A 17447-nucleotide genomic window follows, 5' to 3' on the forward strand; every position below is an offset into this window, starting at 1 on the left:
ACAGTGCATGTGGTGTATATTAGTATACTGTTGGTAATTTTACTGCTGCTAACTTAAAATCCTCAAGGGGGAGTTAATTACAGGAAAACCTTTCTAAATATCAGCTGCATATTTTCCATGACTAGAAGGTTTTCAACTCATGTTGAACAGCTCCAGAATCTGAGTTATCATTATTTACATGAGCACATTTTAGAAGAAAGTAAAATTTGTGTTTATATAATACAGTTAAAGCTTTAAAATAATCTATTTTTAAAGGCTTACTTACAAGTGGCAGTTATTGGTTGGGGAGAAAGGATCGTGCATAAATTGCATTTTATTTTGTATGGCAAGTTAAACTTCCTTTTCTTTGTGGTTTGTTTTTGTTTTGGGTTTTTGTTGTTGTTTGGGTTTTTTCTAAGCTCAAGGCCTAAACCAAAAGCAGGGTATTTGGTGGTTTGGGGTGGGGTTTTTTGTTTGTGTTTCTTTTTTAGTTTTCACTTAATTGAGAAGTTTATTATTTGCCCTTTATGTGCATATATTTACTTCAACAATTTAAACTTTATAGATTGCCACTGGGGAATTGCTGCCTTCTGTAAATGTTTGCAGATTAACATATTTTTAAAGTAAGCCAGTGGAACTTCAAATCAAGTATGGCAGCGATCAGAGAAAGCCATGAGCAATGTGTTGAAGTTAGTTGGTCCTGATGCGTTTGGTGAATGTTTTTCAGAGCACGGCTGTGCCATGGGCATTCTCAGCCTGTTTTTTAAGAAATAGTATTTTTATTTTGAACTTCAGAAAACCCCAAACAACACACATACCGCTGGTTTTTTGGATTTTACCACAGCAAGTGGTAACTTACGTGTAGAGGGAGCGATCGCCTCATTTTTTTTTTTCTTCTTTTTTTTTTTTTTTCTTCCCTGCTGCAGCTTTGAGCTAGTAATATAAATAAAATAGATTTCGACCTAGCAGAGCCGAGACGAGATGAGGAACGCTCCCAAGGAACGCTGGCGCTCCCTTGACCAGTGCTGGCCTCCCCTGCGGGAGCGGGAGCGGGAGCGGGCCGGGTGTGCGCCTGCGGCCGGGCGGGGCGGGGGGGGCACTGCTCAGGCACGGCAGCGGCACGTTTGCCTGCCCGGTTACCGTGTGCAGCGTGAAAGATGAGCTCTAGGTAAAACGAGCTTTTTGTTTACTTCTCGTCCATTCCGAAAATTCAAATGTGAGCATAGAAATGTCCCTTGTAAGGACCGGGTACCGTTTCGCTGTGCCTCTTGGAAGCAGGTGCACGCTTTTCTCTGCCTCCAGCCGTGATCGTGTGGCTGATTTTTTTAATTTTTTTCTTGCCCTTCATGGCCCAGGCTGGTGAGGCGGGGTGCATGCTTTTCTGCCTCACGAAATCCACGTATCGTTCCTGGCTGACCGCGTCGCTAACGGGAGCGGCAGGGATCCGGGTCTGCAGCTCCGGCGGTGCGGGAGGCCGCCCCTTCGCCCTCCCCCGCTCCCGGGGGCGTTCGGCCCGCCCTCAGGGGATTTCCCCCCGGGCTGCCGCCGCCTCCCGCAGCCCTGCGCCGCGGAAGCCCCGACCTGCCGCCCCGGGCGGTGCGGAGCGGAGCCGTGGCCGGGCGAAGCGTACCTCGCTTGTGCCGCCGTGGAGGCGAGCCCCCCGGGCCGGCCCCCTCCCCGCCTGCCTCTCCTGCCCCGTTTCCCCAGCTGCTGCGGGTCTGCGGGGCCGAGGCCGGCCCCCGCTCGCCGCCGTCGGCCTGTTGCGCTGCCCCCGGTGCCGTCCCGGCGCGGCGGCGGCCCCGCGGGGAGCGGCGGGGCGCGCGCGGCTCCCGCCGCTCCCGGCCCGCCGGGCACCGTCCTGCCGCCGCTGGCCCGCCGTGGCGTCCTCCGCGTGGTCTCTGGGGCGTGCTCGGTTTCGTCGCGGCGGTGGTCCCCTGCCTGGCAAGGGGGACTGTCTCTGCTTGCTGCTGCCAGAGCAAACCGGTGCTTGAACCCTGGGTTTGAGAGTCAGGTTAACACACCAGGCACTCGGGACCTGCTTCCAGCAGGAGAACTCAACTTCCAAAGGAAGGTTGCGGGGGAAGAGAGTCTGCTGTATCCTTTCCCCCTCTGTCATAAACGCTTGAAGTAGAGTTAAACGCTGCAGAGAGCTCTGGATAGTTTTGAGCAGGCTTGTGTCCTAACATTAGAGGATTAAGACAGGTACTTCCCAAAGCTAGTCCTAAACAGTTTTCTTCCTGAATTTTCATTTAAAAAAAAAAAAAAAATTACACTCTCTGTTACTGTTGCCTCTGAGACCTGACAGATAGCAATGTCTCTCTCTTTCATTTCAGCTCCTGATGAGGATATACTTGTTAAAGGAAAGCAGTCCATCAAGAGTCAAGTTTTAGGAAATCAGAACTCAGAAAGTGAGATGCTCTTGGAAGGCGACGACGATATCATGTCATTCATGGAGGAAAGAGAAGTGGAGAACTTAACGGGTAACTTCAGCTATCTAATTTTCTCCTCAGCTTCTTTACTATTTAAGTGATCTCCCCTGCTCTGCAGTGGGTCATGTTTTGGCATACACACTGATAAATTGTTCCGTCCCATAATTGGGTCGTTAAGATCATTTTCTGTGCACCTCAGATGCTGAGGCTTTTCTTGAGGAGAGTTGTGCATTTTCTTTCTCTGGCTTTTATAACCTTCTTGCTTCTGCAGTAGATGTCTGTATTCTAGGAAACCTTCCTTAGAGAAAGTAGCTCTAGCTTGAAAAGGGCTTCCTTTCTTTGGTTTTGACCTCATTCCACTTCTCAAATCTTTAGACCTAGTGGACAATTAGGCAAGTTGTCTGTAATTAAAGGCTTTGGAGAGCTTCAATTTTTTCCTGAGTTTATAAAATTTTATGTATTGGTTATTTACTTGGGTTTCAAGGATTTGTACACTCACTGGATTTAACTCCTTTAAACCCTCTGTCATTCCCCCATTGAAGTCCCTTCTCCACAGACCACAGTCTACTAGACTTCACTCCTTTTTTATGAAGAAGAAATAGTACTTCAGATCTTTGAACTTGATTTTACTCAGTCGCACGCAACCTTTGCTGATGTTGCAGTGAGTGGAGTGGGTCCACTGCTGTACAGTTCAAAATGTAAAACCAGAGTAACCTCCTCGGTTCAGGGACTGGGAGTTATGAAAGAGTCTCCATTGTTATTTGAGGAACGTGGGTTTTACAGGGAAAATGCAAACTTCTCTGTGTTCTTCTGTTTTCTCAACTGGTATCCCATGTACATTTACTTCAGAGAAAAATGTCATTTCTTGGATAATTCTGGTTCCCTGAGAAGCTAGTAGTATAATCTCACATTGATATGTATCATACGTATGATAAGTCAGTGAAATTACTGGAAGTGATTATTTATTGGCAGTTTGCTTATCCTTGAACTGCATTCCACTCTGTATTTTTTTTAAAAGCTAAGTTAAAAATGCAGCATAATGAAAAAAGAAAACCTGCGTGGGAAGAGTGAAGTAAAATAAAGTAATGGGAGAATAATGCAATGGCATTTTCTGTATGTGAGTCTTTTTTTTTTCCCTTTCTACCACGAGCTTCCTTCTCAACAGCCTTCTCCGTGTTTCCTTCTCTTTTATTATTCATTCATTGGTTCGAGTAATGCATTCATACTGTAATAGAGGTGAAAGGGGAGTTTAATTATATAATCTTGACAATGGCAATAGGATTAAGAAGTAATCCTCACTAATAAAGTGGTGTGGGTTAGAAATGAAGTGGAAATTGTCAGGGGTCTTCCACAGGACCTGGACTGCCCCAGCTTCTGCAGCTGTCTGCTTGCCCTGTAATTGAATGTCTGCGAGTGATTGAAAAAATGTTATTTCTCCTCTGGATTACATGCTAATGTACAGAGGGCAAAGGGAGACAGCAAAAGAACACATAACTGCTTATTTCATCCATTTGTGGGGGTGAGCTTTGGGAAATCATGGCAGTTCCGCAGCTATCTCATGCCCATCTGCAAACACAATGTATTTGTACATTGGGAATACAGGGCAAAGCTGCTCTGATCTCAGCAGAGCATCTCTTCTTTTGTCCTAGTGGCACACATTGAGATTGATGCGAGATTAAGGACCATCACCCTCCTAACAATCGATGGAAATGACAATTCATCTGAATTTTTTGTCAGTTATTCTCACGTTGATTACCTGAACGTGTGTACCTCATTTATAGATGCTTTATTAAAACAAAATTGTCTATGCCACTTCCATATCTTCCACTGTTTTACGAAAGTCAGATAATACTACAGCCAAGTAACTTCATCTCCTTACCTCTTAATCAGCTGGATGACACACCTAACCTGCTTTCTTTCTGTATGCGTTAGTTTATATAATAGGTTCTGCATTGTCAGATCTATGCTGAAACTATTGTTTTCAGTAGTAGTCTGATTTGTCCCTGTGATAAGCCCTGTGGAGATGTGATTATTCCAATAAAAATTCATTCAGTTGGAAACCAACCCTCCAGCTGTTTACTCCCACAGTCCCCAAGCTACACTAACACTGTATGAAATCCTTCAACAATATTTAACGTGGAATCAAAAGCATCTTTAAAACATTTTACTTTGGGTTCTATAACATTGCATAACCTTAACAATAGATTTCTAGCATCCATGAGGGAACACTTTACAGTTGGACAAATTTGAGCCTTGACTGCTATGGTTCGTCTTTGTGGAAAGCTATCAGAACTCTCTAGTACCTAAAGAACACATCTGACAGTAAGATTTCAAGTGTTCATGTGTGCACTCTCTATATTGCATATAACAAAAGGTATGCAACTCCCAAAGTTTCTCGAAAAGAAAATGCGTCTGAGAAAAACTATATACTGCCATGCTAAAGCCAGCGCTGGCACGTATAATGTATGTATCAGTTTGCAATTGTAGCTGCTTCAATGTTCGGCAGCACAGAGACACTGTAAATCTATTACATATGTTCTTTACCAGGATAAAGAGAGTTTTGCTTTTTAAGGAAGAGCTATGCTCTTCGCTTTATTTATTTTGATGTTCTAGGCTTGAAAAGCAAATAATTTGCACTCGCGCTCTTTTCTGTTTTGAATATTGTTGGTGTTTTCACTCTTTGGCAGGTCCAGTTGCCCTAAGCACACCAGCTCAGCTTGTGGCACCCTCAGTAGTAATGAAAGGCACTCTTTCCATCACTCTTTCTGAGCTCTACTTTGAGGTGGATGAAGAAGATCCCAGTTTTAAGAAAATCGACCCAAAGGTAAGAGATCATTGACCCTGAGCTCTGAGAGATGATGACAAATTACCCAAGAGCTTTAATTCTTCATTCGACTTCCTTTACCTCTATTGGTCGGCAGTGTTCCTGCTTCAATAAGTTTGTGACTGACCATATATGTTACTGAACTTCACGTAGGTGACACCTCCTTTCCTTCTCCTTTTTCTCCCCCTCCCACAATTCGACCCTACTTGAATGTTAATTAGCTTGCTGCGAATAAAGCTCCAGGGAGGCATCTGAAATAAAGACATCTTGAATCACAGGCCTGTGTGAATACTGGAAAGTTCAATGAGGCTTTTAGCCCAAACGCTTTGTTTTACTTTCCTATTTTTATATAGTGCCAGTGTAACATAGTGCTAAACTTCCTACACTCGTAAGTTTTCAGCGCTTCTGTGTCATATTATTCTATAACAGATTTTACAGGGCCTGTTATTATTTATTGTGCCTAAGCAGAAAACATAATTGCCCTCTTAAAATACGTTTCTGAACTGACTTGCTAATTTCCACAAACTTTATTTGCTCCGAGTTACTTGGTTGCTAGTGTTTTGTTTAAAATTGGTAACCTTCAGTAAAATTCCTATTTCAAAGGCAGTATATTGTGCCATTAGCTTAATAAGGTTGTACTTGCATGTTTTCTACAGTATCACAGCAACATTTCAAAAGTATGACATGATTGGTAAATATTCGTGCATTCCAATTTAAGCACAGCGATGGCTCTTGGTTTTTTTAAAGATCTGCTTAACATTAAACAAGGTAATAATTTCTTTGTGAAGGGGGAAAAAGTCACTGGAAGAAGTAGTGGTTTTCTGCTTGTCTGTAGAGAATACCTTGTGTGTTAAGCACCAGTTCAGTTCTTTGTTCCTATTGACTAAATTGCTCGTCTGTATTAAAAATGGCATCAATGGGTCTGAAAACTGGGATTATCAAATCCTATCAAGGAATAAATTTATTTTGAAAAACAATGCTCTCAAATTCTTAGGACTAGAATTTAATATAAGCAATTAACTAAAACTGTGATTTTTATGCAATACCATAAATGAGACTTAACTTTTCTTTTGGTCCTGAAGTATTTTTGAAATATTTCTGAAATTATTTCAAGTATGAGATAGGTCTTAAAATCTTGATATGCTTACTCCTTCCATAGTGTGGTTTGTTTTTTTTTTTAAATTTAATGGTAAAAAGGATATAAATATAAAATGTAAAGACAGTTTGGTATGTTACTGTATTGCATTTTCCATCTAAAATGTTCTGCTTTGTATTGCATTAGCAACAGGAAAGTCTCAGAGATCTGCATTATTCTGCATTCTTGTTTTCCATGTTTAGCACATAGGGTGTTTGAGCACAGTTACTAATTCTTACCGTTCCTGTTACGTGTTTTATGGGGACATTGCCATACAACATATATTCAGCTTGCTTTCTTTTGTCCTGTTTTCGAGTATTTGGTAGTGGTTGTTTTCTTAACTGTGAGTAGGCATTCTGGTTTGATTTGACTGTCTCTTTAATCCTGTATCTGAGAGATTTTATTTGGGTTCCTATAAGAGGAGGAGTTGGTTACATGAAATACAGGCTACACCTCTTACGTTCTACTTGTGATGCTACTTTAGCTGGAGGTCTTAAAAGAAAAAAAAAACCAACTTTTGTACTGTCTCTTGTGAGGTGGGGGGGCTAAAAATAAAATCTGAATATTTTTATTTTAGAAAGCAACTGAGCTTACAACGCAGCTTTCCTTCAAGCATTAACGCCTCCCTGCCCCACCCTCTGCTTAAGTTACTGTACCTTGACAGCGGTGACTAGAGCTGCTGTAGAAAATGCCCCTTGGAAAAAAAATGCTAATCCGCCGTAGCTCAGAAGGCCTGTTTAATTAATGAGGCTTCATCTGTTTGATAAATTTAAGTTCCTTGTGTATTTGTCTAAACTACCGCAAAGAAAACATTGTGACAAGCTGCTGAAGAAAAACCTGCCGTGGAGATAGCATCAGCAGCGATAAGATCGGAGTTTACGCTCTTACCCCGGGCTGTTTTCAGAAGGAAAGGGTAGCCCCGCGGGCTAAACCCATTTTGCCAGGTGAGCCAGGATCAGCGCTGGGGAAAGCGCTCCGATGACTCTACGGGCAACTTGCGAAACGCAGGCGGGCTGTCGCGCCCGGGGCCGAAGAGGCTGGCGACGAAGCAGCCCGGCTTTCTCTGGCGGGGGCCGGGGCCGGCGGTGCCCGCCTGCCGCTGGGCAGGGTCGCCCCGGCGCCGCCGCGGCTTGGCTGGAGGTTCGTTTCCCCGGCTGCCGTCGGACTTGTTAATTTCGTTTTTAACTTAAAGACAAAAGCAACTCAAATTTGAATGGCTATTTCTTTCCGGATCCGTCCACAAAGGAACGGAAGTAGTCCTTTGGGGCAAGAACTTGCGTTCCCCCCCCCCCCAACCGACACGAAAACTTGCTCGAAATGCGCCGAGCCGGCTTTGAAATCTTTCGGGCGGCTCGAGCAGTTAATGCTAAGGTTTTAAAGCTCAGAAATGCGTTCCCGGTAAAAATCCTGCAAATATTTATAATCGTCCTGAGCAAACTTAAAGCGAAGTCGCTACAGCACGAAATACAAGGAATCGGGTAGAGCTTAGCTTCGGGAAAGAGGGGGCTCGGGCGGGGAAGGAGATCGGCGGTGTCTGCGCAGAGAACGACCGGGCGCGAATGTAGGATCGGGTGGTTTCCTTACGGGTGGCTTATCTGCCCGTCTGGCTACGCTGTGGTGCGATTTTATGCTGTACTTAAAAATCCGGGGAAAACAAATGTTTGTTTAAAAAAATATCGACCGGTTGCTCTAAAGGGCATTAATTATTCAGGGTAGATCTATACTTCCTTCGTGTCAAAGTCAAAGGGATAGCGCGTTCGCTCTGGGAAGCGAAAGCAAATAGCGGCGAATTTTTACCACAAAATACAAGCGCTTGAGATTTACCGGGAAAAAAGGGAAGAAAACTGTAAGGAAAAAAAATGAAGGTGACGACCGTAGGGTAGGAAACGGCATGCTCTAATTCTGTCTGAATTCTGGCGAGCTGCTGTGTGACGCTCCATATATTCCCAAGATTTAGAGAGGAAGCTTAAAGTCAGAAATACAGGAGATGTTGTCACATGCTGAACTACAGAATACGTAAGATTTTTTTCTTAGATGCGCTATTTTTATAGAAACTAGAGGGAAGTTTAGAAAAAGTCAATGAATACGCCAAGCTAAGGCTTCGGCTAGGTGTCGCGTTTAGACTATCTTTGCATCTCGTGTTTGCGTTTCTTTTAAAAATTTTACTTCTGAGGTTCAGAGAGAGTCTACTTGCCTAAATTTAAGAACCATTCACGAAAAGTCGGCGTAAAGTTCAAGTAATATTTTTATTACTATTTGCAACAAGTCAGTTGTGGGGCACATAATCTGACCTTGGCACCGAAATACATTTAACATCAGTAAAACTTTTTTAAAGGGAGATTTGTACATATAGTTAAATAATTTTTCACTTGGTGACAACATTCAGGCAAACAAGAGAGAATAAGAAAAGGACTATACATGGATTGGAAAATGTACCTTTCGGGTTTCGTTTTGAGGTTGCAAAAGTCCGATTGCTTCTCTTTTTGTGACTTTTTAAAAATTCACATTGGAGGGCAGGAGGAGAGGCTCTTCCCTTCTTCCGTGCAAGGCGGTGAGCGTTTATGCCGGGAAAACCGTCTGCAAGTTTTTAAACGCCGAGCTGCAGGTGGGTGGGGGGTGGCGGGGGCGCGTTTCTTTCGCCGCCTCTTTCCGTCGTCGTTTGCGTTAAATAAAAAGTTTTTAGGCGCTGTTGTTGTTTACGGAGGGCGAGTTTTGTGCGCGGGGGTGTTAACCCTATAGCTTGTCGAGGCTTTTGGGATTGGTGAGGATTTCTCTGGCTAGCCTCCAGGTCTGTTTGGCAGCGCTTTCCAGGGCCGAGTGGGGTTTGCCCTGAAAGAGGTCTAGGTTGGGCAGGAAGTAGTGGGGGCAGCGCCGGCACTGCAGGCAGGAGATGAGCTGCAGGAGGATGCCGTTGAGCCGGTCGCCCAGGCACGCCTCGTCCCAGTCGGTCTCCCGCGGGTGCTTCTCGCACTCGTACAGCAGCAGCGTCTTCATGTGGTAGTTGTTGAGGGGCTGCCCGGGCAGCTCCAGGTGCCGGTCGCGCAGCGTCTTCAGCACCGAGAGGCACTTGTTCCTGCAGCCGCCCATCAGCAGCCGGTTCTCGGCCTCGCCGAACTGCAGCACCCAGGCGTCGCTCTCGGCCGAGCTCTGCTTGCCCGTCAGCGAGTAGCACTCCTTGGAGAGCAGGTTGAAGCCCTCCGCCTTCACCTCCGCCACCCGGTTGGGGCCGGGCCAGGGGATGTGGGGCATGGGCCACTGCGCCGCGCTGCGGGGCCAGATCCCGGTGCACTTGAAGGCGGGCGTGATCTGCACCACGTACCGCTCCCGGATGCGGAGCTTCACCTCGCTGGTGTCCGCGATCATCTTCACCACGTCCCGGTAGCTGCACTTGTCCACGGCCTGGGCCACCAGCGTCTGGAAGCGGGAGCGGATCTTGCGGGCGGACAGGTAGCCCGAGGCGGTGATGAACTCCACCCAGAGGGACATGCTGCGCTTGCGGCCGTCGCTCAGCTTGAGCACGGCGCAGCCCGGCAGGGAGCCGTCGTCCACGAAGTTGAAGACGCCCATCTGGTTGAGGTAGAGCACCACCTCAAACTCGGTGGGCGAGATCACCTCCAGCCCCTCGTAGCGGGCGTCGATCTCGCTCAGGGAGCTGATGAAGCGCGGCTCCTGCACCTCCACCTCCTTCAGCACGTCCGACACGACCTTGCACACCTCCCGGATGGTCTTGGCGATGGCCGCCTTGCGGGCCTGGCAGCGCTCCGTGTAGTATTTGTTGAGCTGGTAGACCAGCTTGGCCTGCGCGGCGATCATGTTGGGGCACAGGTCCGGGCTGTACACCGGGCTCTCGCAGTACGTTGAGGGATCCAATGCTTTAGCGGTGGCTGCAGCTTTGCGGAGGGCACCGGCCAAATCGCAGACCCCCACCCCCTCCGGGAAGAAGGCGGCAGCGGCGCGCCAGTGAGAGCAATTAAAAAAATCGGGGAGGACGACGAAGCACAAAGGAGCGAAGCCCGGCGCTGCCCCGGCGAGGAGGAGGGAGGAGTGCGAGCCGCAGGCGAGCGGGGCGGTGCGGGCTGGGCGGCGGCGGTGCCGGTGCCGGAGCGGCGGGCAGCCCCCGCGGGCTCCCGGAGCGCAAAGTTTTGGGTGGCGGTGGGGGCAGGGAGGTCTGCGCTGCCTCTGCGCTCAGGCGCCCACCCCCCCGCGCGGCGACAAAAATGCTGTTTCAATAGTTCATGAAAAAAACCCAAACAAACTTCCCCAGGACTCGCAGAAGGTCCCCGCAGAAAAGCCGGTCGGCGGCGAAGTTTAAAACCGCACACGATACGAGAGGAGGAGGAGAATGCGAGCAATGCCCAGAGCGGAGGAGTGAACTCTCTGTCTGTCTGTCTGTCTGTCTGCCTCTCTCTCTCTCTCTTTCAGTCCGTGGCACCGCCAGAGATGTGCATGAGTTTTGGCTGCCGTTCTCTCAGACTGTCAGGGGGTGTTGTTGATTTCCCTTTTCCTGCTGGAGGCGTTGTCTGAACCCGGCTCTGTGGCTTTCTCTATCTTTACGCGCAGACGTGTGCACTTGGTCTGTGATCTCTCATTCCTGTCCTGCAGCTCTATATAGATTGTTTTGAGAGAGATATATATATAGGTTGTTTTTTGGTTTGTTTTTTTTTTTCTTTGCACAGACTGTGTTTTATCCTGAGCGGGAGGAGGGCGTAGCTGCTGTGCCCGGGACGGCTTCTCCTCCCCCTCCCCGCCCCTGGAAGTGCGCGCCGAGGCTCTCACTTTCTGCGCCTCTCCTCCTCCGCCGTGCGCCCGTCTCTCTCCGGCGGTGCTGGCGGGCCCTGTAGTTTATGAATGGGGCCGGGGCCGGGGCCCGGGCGGGGGGCGGGGGGCGGAGCCCCGCCTCCTACAATCGCCGCCGAGCTGTCAGCGGCGCGGCCAATCGCGGCGGGCGGCGGGCACGGCCGGCGCGGGGGCGCGCACACGCGCCCGCGCGCTCCCTCCGCCTCCTCCCCGGCGGCGGGGCAGGGGCGCCCCGTCCGCTCCGTGCTAGAGTCGACCGGCGTTAAGGCCGGGGCGGGGGGGAGCCGGGGGGGGGGGGGGGCGCGGGGCTGCGGGCGTCCTGCGGCCCGGCGCGGGGTGGGAAGAAGCTGCAACTTCGCCGTGGCGGCCGGGCGAAGGGAGCTCGCTGCTCCCTCCGCTTGCTGCGAGGAGACCCAGCGGTGGTGCCGGTGTGCGAAGGGAAGGGGGGAGAGGCGTGCCGGTGCTTCACCGCGGGCATAAATCTTCTTTCGCTGATGCCGGGCTGCAGCAGTGAAAGTGAGACCGTCACTGGAGCAGAATTGCACACCTTGTTTTACTACCCTCAGTCAGTGCCGTAGTCACGTTAATTTAGATAGATCTCGTGCCATAAAGTTCTGTTCATCCTCCTAGAGCGTAGGATTGAGTTATTCGAAAAGGAAACGACATTTTATGCGCGTTAGTATTAATAGGAATATTGAACGATTTGGACATAAAACTGTAGTTACGTTATGCCAGTTCGGAAAGAGCGGCTCGCTCGCGCTGCTGTAACCCCCGGGCAGTACCTGCTGCAAAACAGCAAGAAGTGTTTCTCCTGCGGAAAGTTAGGCTGGCGCGAAGACAATCTCCACATCTTCCGTGCTCGGGCGCGTGTTTCCGCGGCGGCTTCGCCCTCCCCTGGGCCGTGCGGCCCCGCGGCGGGCACCGGCGGGCGTGCCGAGCGCGCCGGGGCTGCGGAGCACCGAGCGGGCGGCGCGGCCGAGCCCGCCGCCGTCCCGCCGCAGCCGCCGGTCCCTGCTGCGCGGGGGCGGCTCTGGCAGCCCGGCTGGCCGCCGTGGGAGCCCGGCCGCCGCGGCCGGGGCCATTCACACGCGATGCGCTCCTCCTTGCGGAGCCTCGGTTTAACCAGCTCGCAGCGGTTGGGCTCGGTTTCTTGTTCTTTCCTCCTTTCGCTGCAGCTGGCTGATTTTAATAAAGAAAATATCGCCGTCTGTTTTCCGTGTGCATTTAAATTAGAAACATGTCTTGTGCTGACCGTACTACTGCGCGCTGGAAGAAGTAAGTACGGACGTGCCCGGCGCTGGGGCTGGTGGGGCTCCGTTCTCCCCGAGGAGATGATCGGCTCGTTGTTTCCCCCGATGCCGCCGGGGCGGTCTGCTCCCCGGGGTGGGTGGGGGCACGCTGCCTCCGCCGACGCTCGGCCGGCCGCGGTGCCCGGTGCTCGGCGGGGCCCGGGCGGGCGGTGGCGTCAGGTGTCCCCGCCGGGCCCGGCCCCGTCGGGAGGGAGACGAGCCCAGGGAAGGCTCCGAGGAGAGCAACTTCAAAGGGGTGGGGGACAGGGGGCAGGCTGCGAGGAGGGGAGAGCCGCTGGCTCGCAAAGGCGTCAGCGCCGCTGCTCTCACGGTCTCTTGGCGTGCCCGGGGATGCGCGGGCTGGAGCGGGGCTCTCTGCTCCGGGGCGCGGGTAAGTGCCCGCGGACCTGCCCCCTCCCTGGGGCCGCGACCGGACCCGCTCGAGGCGGTCAGAGGCCCCTTCGGTGCGACCCGGGCGCGGGCGGCAGCACTGGGCGGGCATCGTTGTGCTTCGCCTGCGCGGAGCGTCTCTTCGGGGCTCGGCTGGCCGGGCGGAGCTGCGAGGGTCCTGCGCCTCGTCTCCGGACGCCCTCCGGCAAGCGGAAGAGTTAGTTAGGGCTAGGGCTCCCTTTCACACGCCCCGCCGAAGCTCCCGGCTCCCGGAGCGGACCGGGGCGTATTCGCAGCCGGTCTGCCTTCCCGCAGCCGGGCTGGCACTTCTCCCCGGTCCGGCGAGGGGTTCTGCACATCGACTCTCCGAGCAGTGGCGGGCAGGGAAGGCTCCGCGGGATTTCGCTTCCAGCAGAGAGCGGGCAGCCCGGGGGTTTCCCGCGTCCGGGGCGCGGAGGAGATGCCGGAGCCATCAGGCGGCCCGGGCAAGGGTGGGGGGACGCGCTTTCGTGTTTTCAGGGTAAAAGCAGAAGGAGCGGACGATTCCCCTCCCACCCCCACCCCCCACCCCCCCCCGGTAAGGTGACTAATGATGAAGCGTTACTAGTGTTCGGATTTAAAACAATTCATTACCAATTTTCCTGTCTGAGATTGAAGCTCTAGTAAATAATAAATCAGCTAAACAAAAGCCGACTTTAATTTATTGCCTCAGCGCTAATTAGAAACATCATTTGAGCAATAAACTTAAACACTTCCAGCAAATAATGCACGTGAAAGCCTTCTCTCCTGTGTCTGGGCGTTTGTGGCCGCACTGCATTAAGACCCGCTTCATCTGTGGCGGAATTTGCTCTCGCCGGGATGAATAATTGAAAGGGGAACAGGATCCGAGGAGGCTATAATTGAAGAGCCCTTGTCACCTCTGCTTTTATGTGTGTTAGTGTAGAAGTCCATCAGCAGCTCCTTGATGGTGTATAAAACGAAGTGGCAGCCCCTCCAGCAGCAGGAGATACTGTATTCCATTAAAAAGACCGCGTGCGTGTCTGTGCCTCAGAGAAGGAAACTCTCAGGGCTAAAAGCCACTTGAAGTCTTCAGACCGATTGATCTGTATTCTCTCGTTATAATCCGTCTCATCATACTTGAGTTAATGAGGCAGGGGCGGGGGTGATCTGATGGTCCTTGACAAATTCATTAGGGAGGCTGCGGGACATTTTATTTGACTGTTAAACATCGTGTTTGTTTGGTTTAAGCAGTGCCAACATCAGCATGCCGCTGCCTGGAGCAATAGTGTTTTGTTAGCAAGGGCTTCTGTAAAAAGATACCGGGAAGGGGACTCCGTGTGCAGAGTGTTTGCTCCTGCCTTGGCTCCTCCTGCCCCCTCCCTCTCGGTACCGCGGGGAGCTCGGTTTGGTGTACATCCAGGCGTGGATACATGGTACGTGCAGCGGTATTTTCTTCACGCTAAGGATGGCAAAGTAGCAGCGAAGGGCTGCCATTAAATGTGCGAAGACTTTGGGTTTTTCTTCTTCTTTTTTTTTTAAGAGAATGCTATGTATTTGTATTAACCCTTAAAAAACAACAATAGAAGAAAACCGGAAAACAACTCAGTTTTAGCAAGAAGTACTCACGTTTCTTACTGTGTTATGATGTAGCATACTTGCGTTTGCTTGCCTAACCAGCTTATCAAAGTGGCATACGTTACATATTCCAGAGCTTTTTTAATTCTGAACGGTGTATCTTAAAGTTTCTGTAACGTGCTACTGATACAAAGTAATTTTTAAGGCAAATCAAAGTTTAATCAAATTGACTTGAGGCTATTAAAGGATTTCTGCCAAATCTGCCGTTTTTCTCTCCCTCTCCCCTCGCTGAGAGGGAAGGGAAAAGCGAAGGCAGGAACAGGTGCTCCCAAAAGGGATAAGAAGTATTTTCATGAACAGCGTATGAAATATGCATGTGTATGTATACGCTTTGTTCATGGCAGCTTTGTAGATGAGACCCAGCTAGCGTTCCATTATTATCTAGTAGTTGGTTTCCTCTCTGTCCTTTCCTTTAAGGGAAACAGTTTTGCGGAAAACAGAATAATTAATCTGCTCGTGGAACCTAACATCGTGACATTTTTTTCCTGGAGATCAGTCTTCAAACATTCTCAGCTTTAAGTGCTTTGTAGGACTCTGCTTCCATTTATAGAAGAACAGTATGGGAAAAGAGCTAGTGCCCTTTGCCTGTCATTTTCATACATTCCTGCACTGCTGATGGAGCTTGAACTGCTGCAGGGAATGTATGGATTTGAAAATAAATGATTCAGTAATGCATGTTGCGTTTCTCCACAGCAAAACCGGGTTAATAGTTACAGTAAATGCTGCTGTGGGTTTGACAGATAAAATTCTGTTTACGTTCAATAGTATACAGTGTGTACCTTTTCTTGAAAGTCATGGCTCGGCTTTACTATCTGCCGATCTGTTCTAAGGACTGTGTTTATGGAGTTAGTTGGTAGCGCACACTGGGGGAGAAAAGATAGTTTCATTTCTACACGTCATTAATGCATCTCATCAGTTAAGAGTGTTGCATAAATCTTGTACTTTTTTCCATGAAGGTTGAATGGTACGGTAATTAAATAATTTATACATGTTTCTAAGTCTCCCCTACCTTTCATTTCTGCAGCAGGAAAGGGGAGGGTTCCAGCTACTCCTTTAAGTACCTTATTTTTGCTTTCCTATTCAGTCTTAAAATGTGAACGTGTTCATATTCTGGTGTTTAACCATGAGCAAACCTGCAGCTGAAGGCTTTCTTGAATGCTTTGTATCTTGTATTAAAGGTAGCTGATTCTCTTTTCTCATGATGACTAATGGCGACTTCTTTTAGCTGTAAGATTGCTTTGGATACTAAATACTCCTTTGTAAGTTTGCCTTCAGTAAGTTGGCAATCAGGGAAAATCAGACACGTGCACTAGAAAAGAACATTTCTAGTGCTTTTGTAGCATTTTCTTCTTGTTAAAACTTCTTGTGGGCCTTTTGTTTTGTTTGGATGCAGTTGGGGTGGGTGCATGCTATTTTATCCAGTAGAAATAACCAAATTCATGTGTGTTGGCTGGTCTTTATTTACAATAATTGATTAATTACATTAATAACATCAATTTTTAAAAGTATGAGAGCATGTCACATGCCAGGATTTTGTCAACTTGACCTCCAATTGAATGCAGTAACGCTTATTTGCTTGAGAAAAATGTGAGGTGGGCTACAGAGATAACGTCTTGTCTGGTTCTTAAAAATGCTATGAGGCTAAATCAGCACTTCTTTTAAAAATATGAAAATTACGAAGATATTCTAAGCAAAGACAAAGTTCTGGAAATTAAAAAAATGTATCAATTTGCAGGCATTTCTTTTTATCAGTAGCTGTGTGATGATTGCTGTGTTTATTGTCTTAGATGTTCACATATCTGTGCATGTGCGTAAATAATCATGCCAACAAACAATATCCTGCGTGGTTTCATTGGTTAGACGATTATTTTAAAGATCAAAACCTTCATGCAGCTAGCCAAGATGAAGCATATTTATAAGTTAACCTAGAATTCTCTAAACTATACCCTTTAAAAATGTCAATTTCTAGCTTCAGAAGCGAAAGCTTCTCATTTATATGCTTACCTTTTGAAAAGTACTTTCTCAAATACCACATACAGCTATGTGAAATCCTCTGCTCCTCTCACCAACCACGATACAGGTTACAACCTTTCAGTGAGTTTCAGTGAGTGCAATTTATAAAGGGAAAGGGTGTTGTGGGAGGAGGGAACAGAGGGGGCTCAATCTTCTCAATAGCACTGGTGACCAGCATGGAATATATCGAGTCTCTCCCTCTCTCTCCCCTCCCCATATTTTAAGATGATTTTGTTTTGACTTTGGATCCAGTAGAAAAGGCATGGAATTTTTATTTAATTTAAAAAAAAGGTGTTTCCTGTTTGAACAGTCTTCTAATTGTTCCCTCATTCAAATGTAATACAGTTTAAATGCACAGTTAGAGCCCTCTACTTTTCTGCGTATTGTGCTTCATAGTATTAAATTTTTATCCTTTGAAAGTACTTTGTTGACATAAAAGTAGTGTATTGCTAGTTACAAAATCATTGCAGGGGTTTTGTTGCTACTTCTAATGAGGGAATCAAATCATAGCTATTCCTATTTTATATCTTGCTGTGCATATCTTATTTAAAAATAACTTCTTCATGATAATATGCTGCTCTCTTTTTAGTTTTCTTATGAGTTAGGTAAAACCCCTGTGCAAAATAATTCAAGGTACTGTCTCCCGTAGCTGGGAAGGGGAAACTGTGTTGGCTCAAATAATGTATAGAAGCCATCTGCATAGTTTAATTGAAATAATATTTGGTGATCTAAGGGATGGAAATTGTTCCTTTTCTTTAACCATCTGAAATAAAACTAGGATGTAAAACAGCTGTCTTGGCCTATGGAAATCAAGGTTCTGCCAGTCTGTTTCTTTTCTTCATTTTCTACTTCTATCTTCCTTTATTATCTTTGGATCCCAAGGAGTCTTTCTTGTTTTCTAACTGGTTTTGTCTGCAACAAGGGGCTGGGTTGGTGGGTTTAAATAGACTTTGGAT

At 48.1% G+C, this 17447-nt stretch overlaps 2 protein-coding genes across 4 annotated transcripts in view; one reads left to right on the forward strand and one right to left on the reverse strand.

Moving 5' to 3' along the window:
* Nucleotides 1-17447, forward strand: part of LRBA (LPS responsive beige-like anchor protein) — a 416017-nt gene that overhangs the window by 224485 nt on the left and 174085 nt on the right. For all 3 annotated transcript variants that reach the window (XM_076337080.1, XM_076337082.1, XM_076337081.1), the window contains exons 38-39: nucleotides 2313-2459; nucleotides 5096-5232. In XM_076337080.1, coding sequence (XP_076193195.1) covers nucleotides 2313-2459; nucleotides 5096-5232 — 284 coding nt within the window. The remainder of the gene's footprint in view (nucleotides 1-2312; nucleotides 2460-5095; nucleotides 5233-17447) is intronic.
* Nucleotides 8601-10371, reverse strand: MAB21L2 (mab-21 like 2). Its single transcript, XM_076337084.1, has one exon. The coding sequence runs from the start codon at nucleotides 10178-10180 to the stop codon at nucleotides 9101-9103; it is 1080 nt and encodes a 359-aa protein (XP_076193199.1). The 5' UTR covers nucleotides 10181-10371; the 3' UTR covers nucleotides 8601-9100.

Source organism: Aptenodytes patagonicus, chromosome 4 (genome assembly GCF_965638725.1).
Source record: "Aptenodytes patagonicus chromosome 4, bAptPat1.pri.cur, whole genome shotgun sequence".
In the NCBI taxonomy this organism is placed as follows: domain Eukaryota; kingdom Metazoa; phylum Chordata; class Aves; order Sphenisciformes; family Spheniscidae; genus Aptenodytes; species Aptenodytes patagonicus.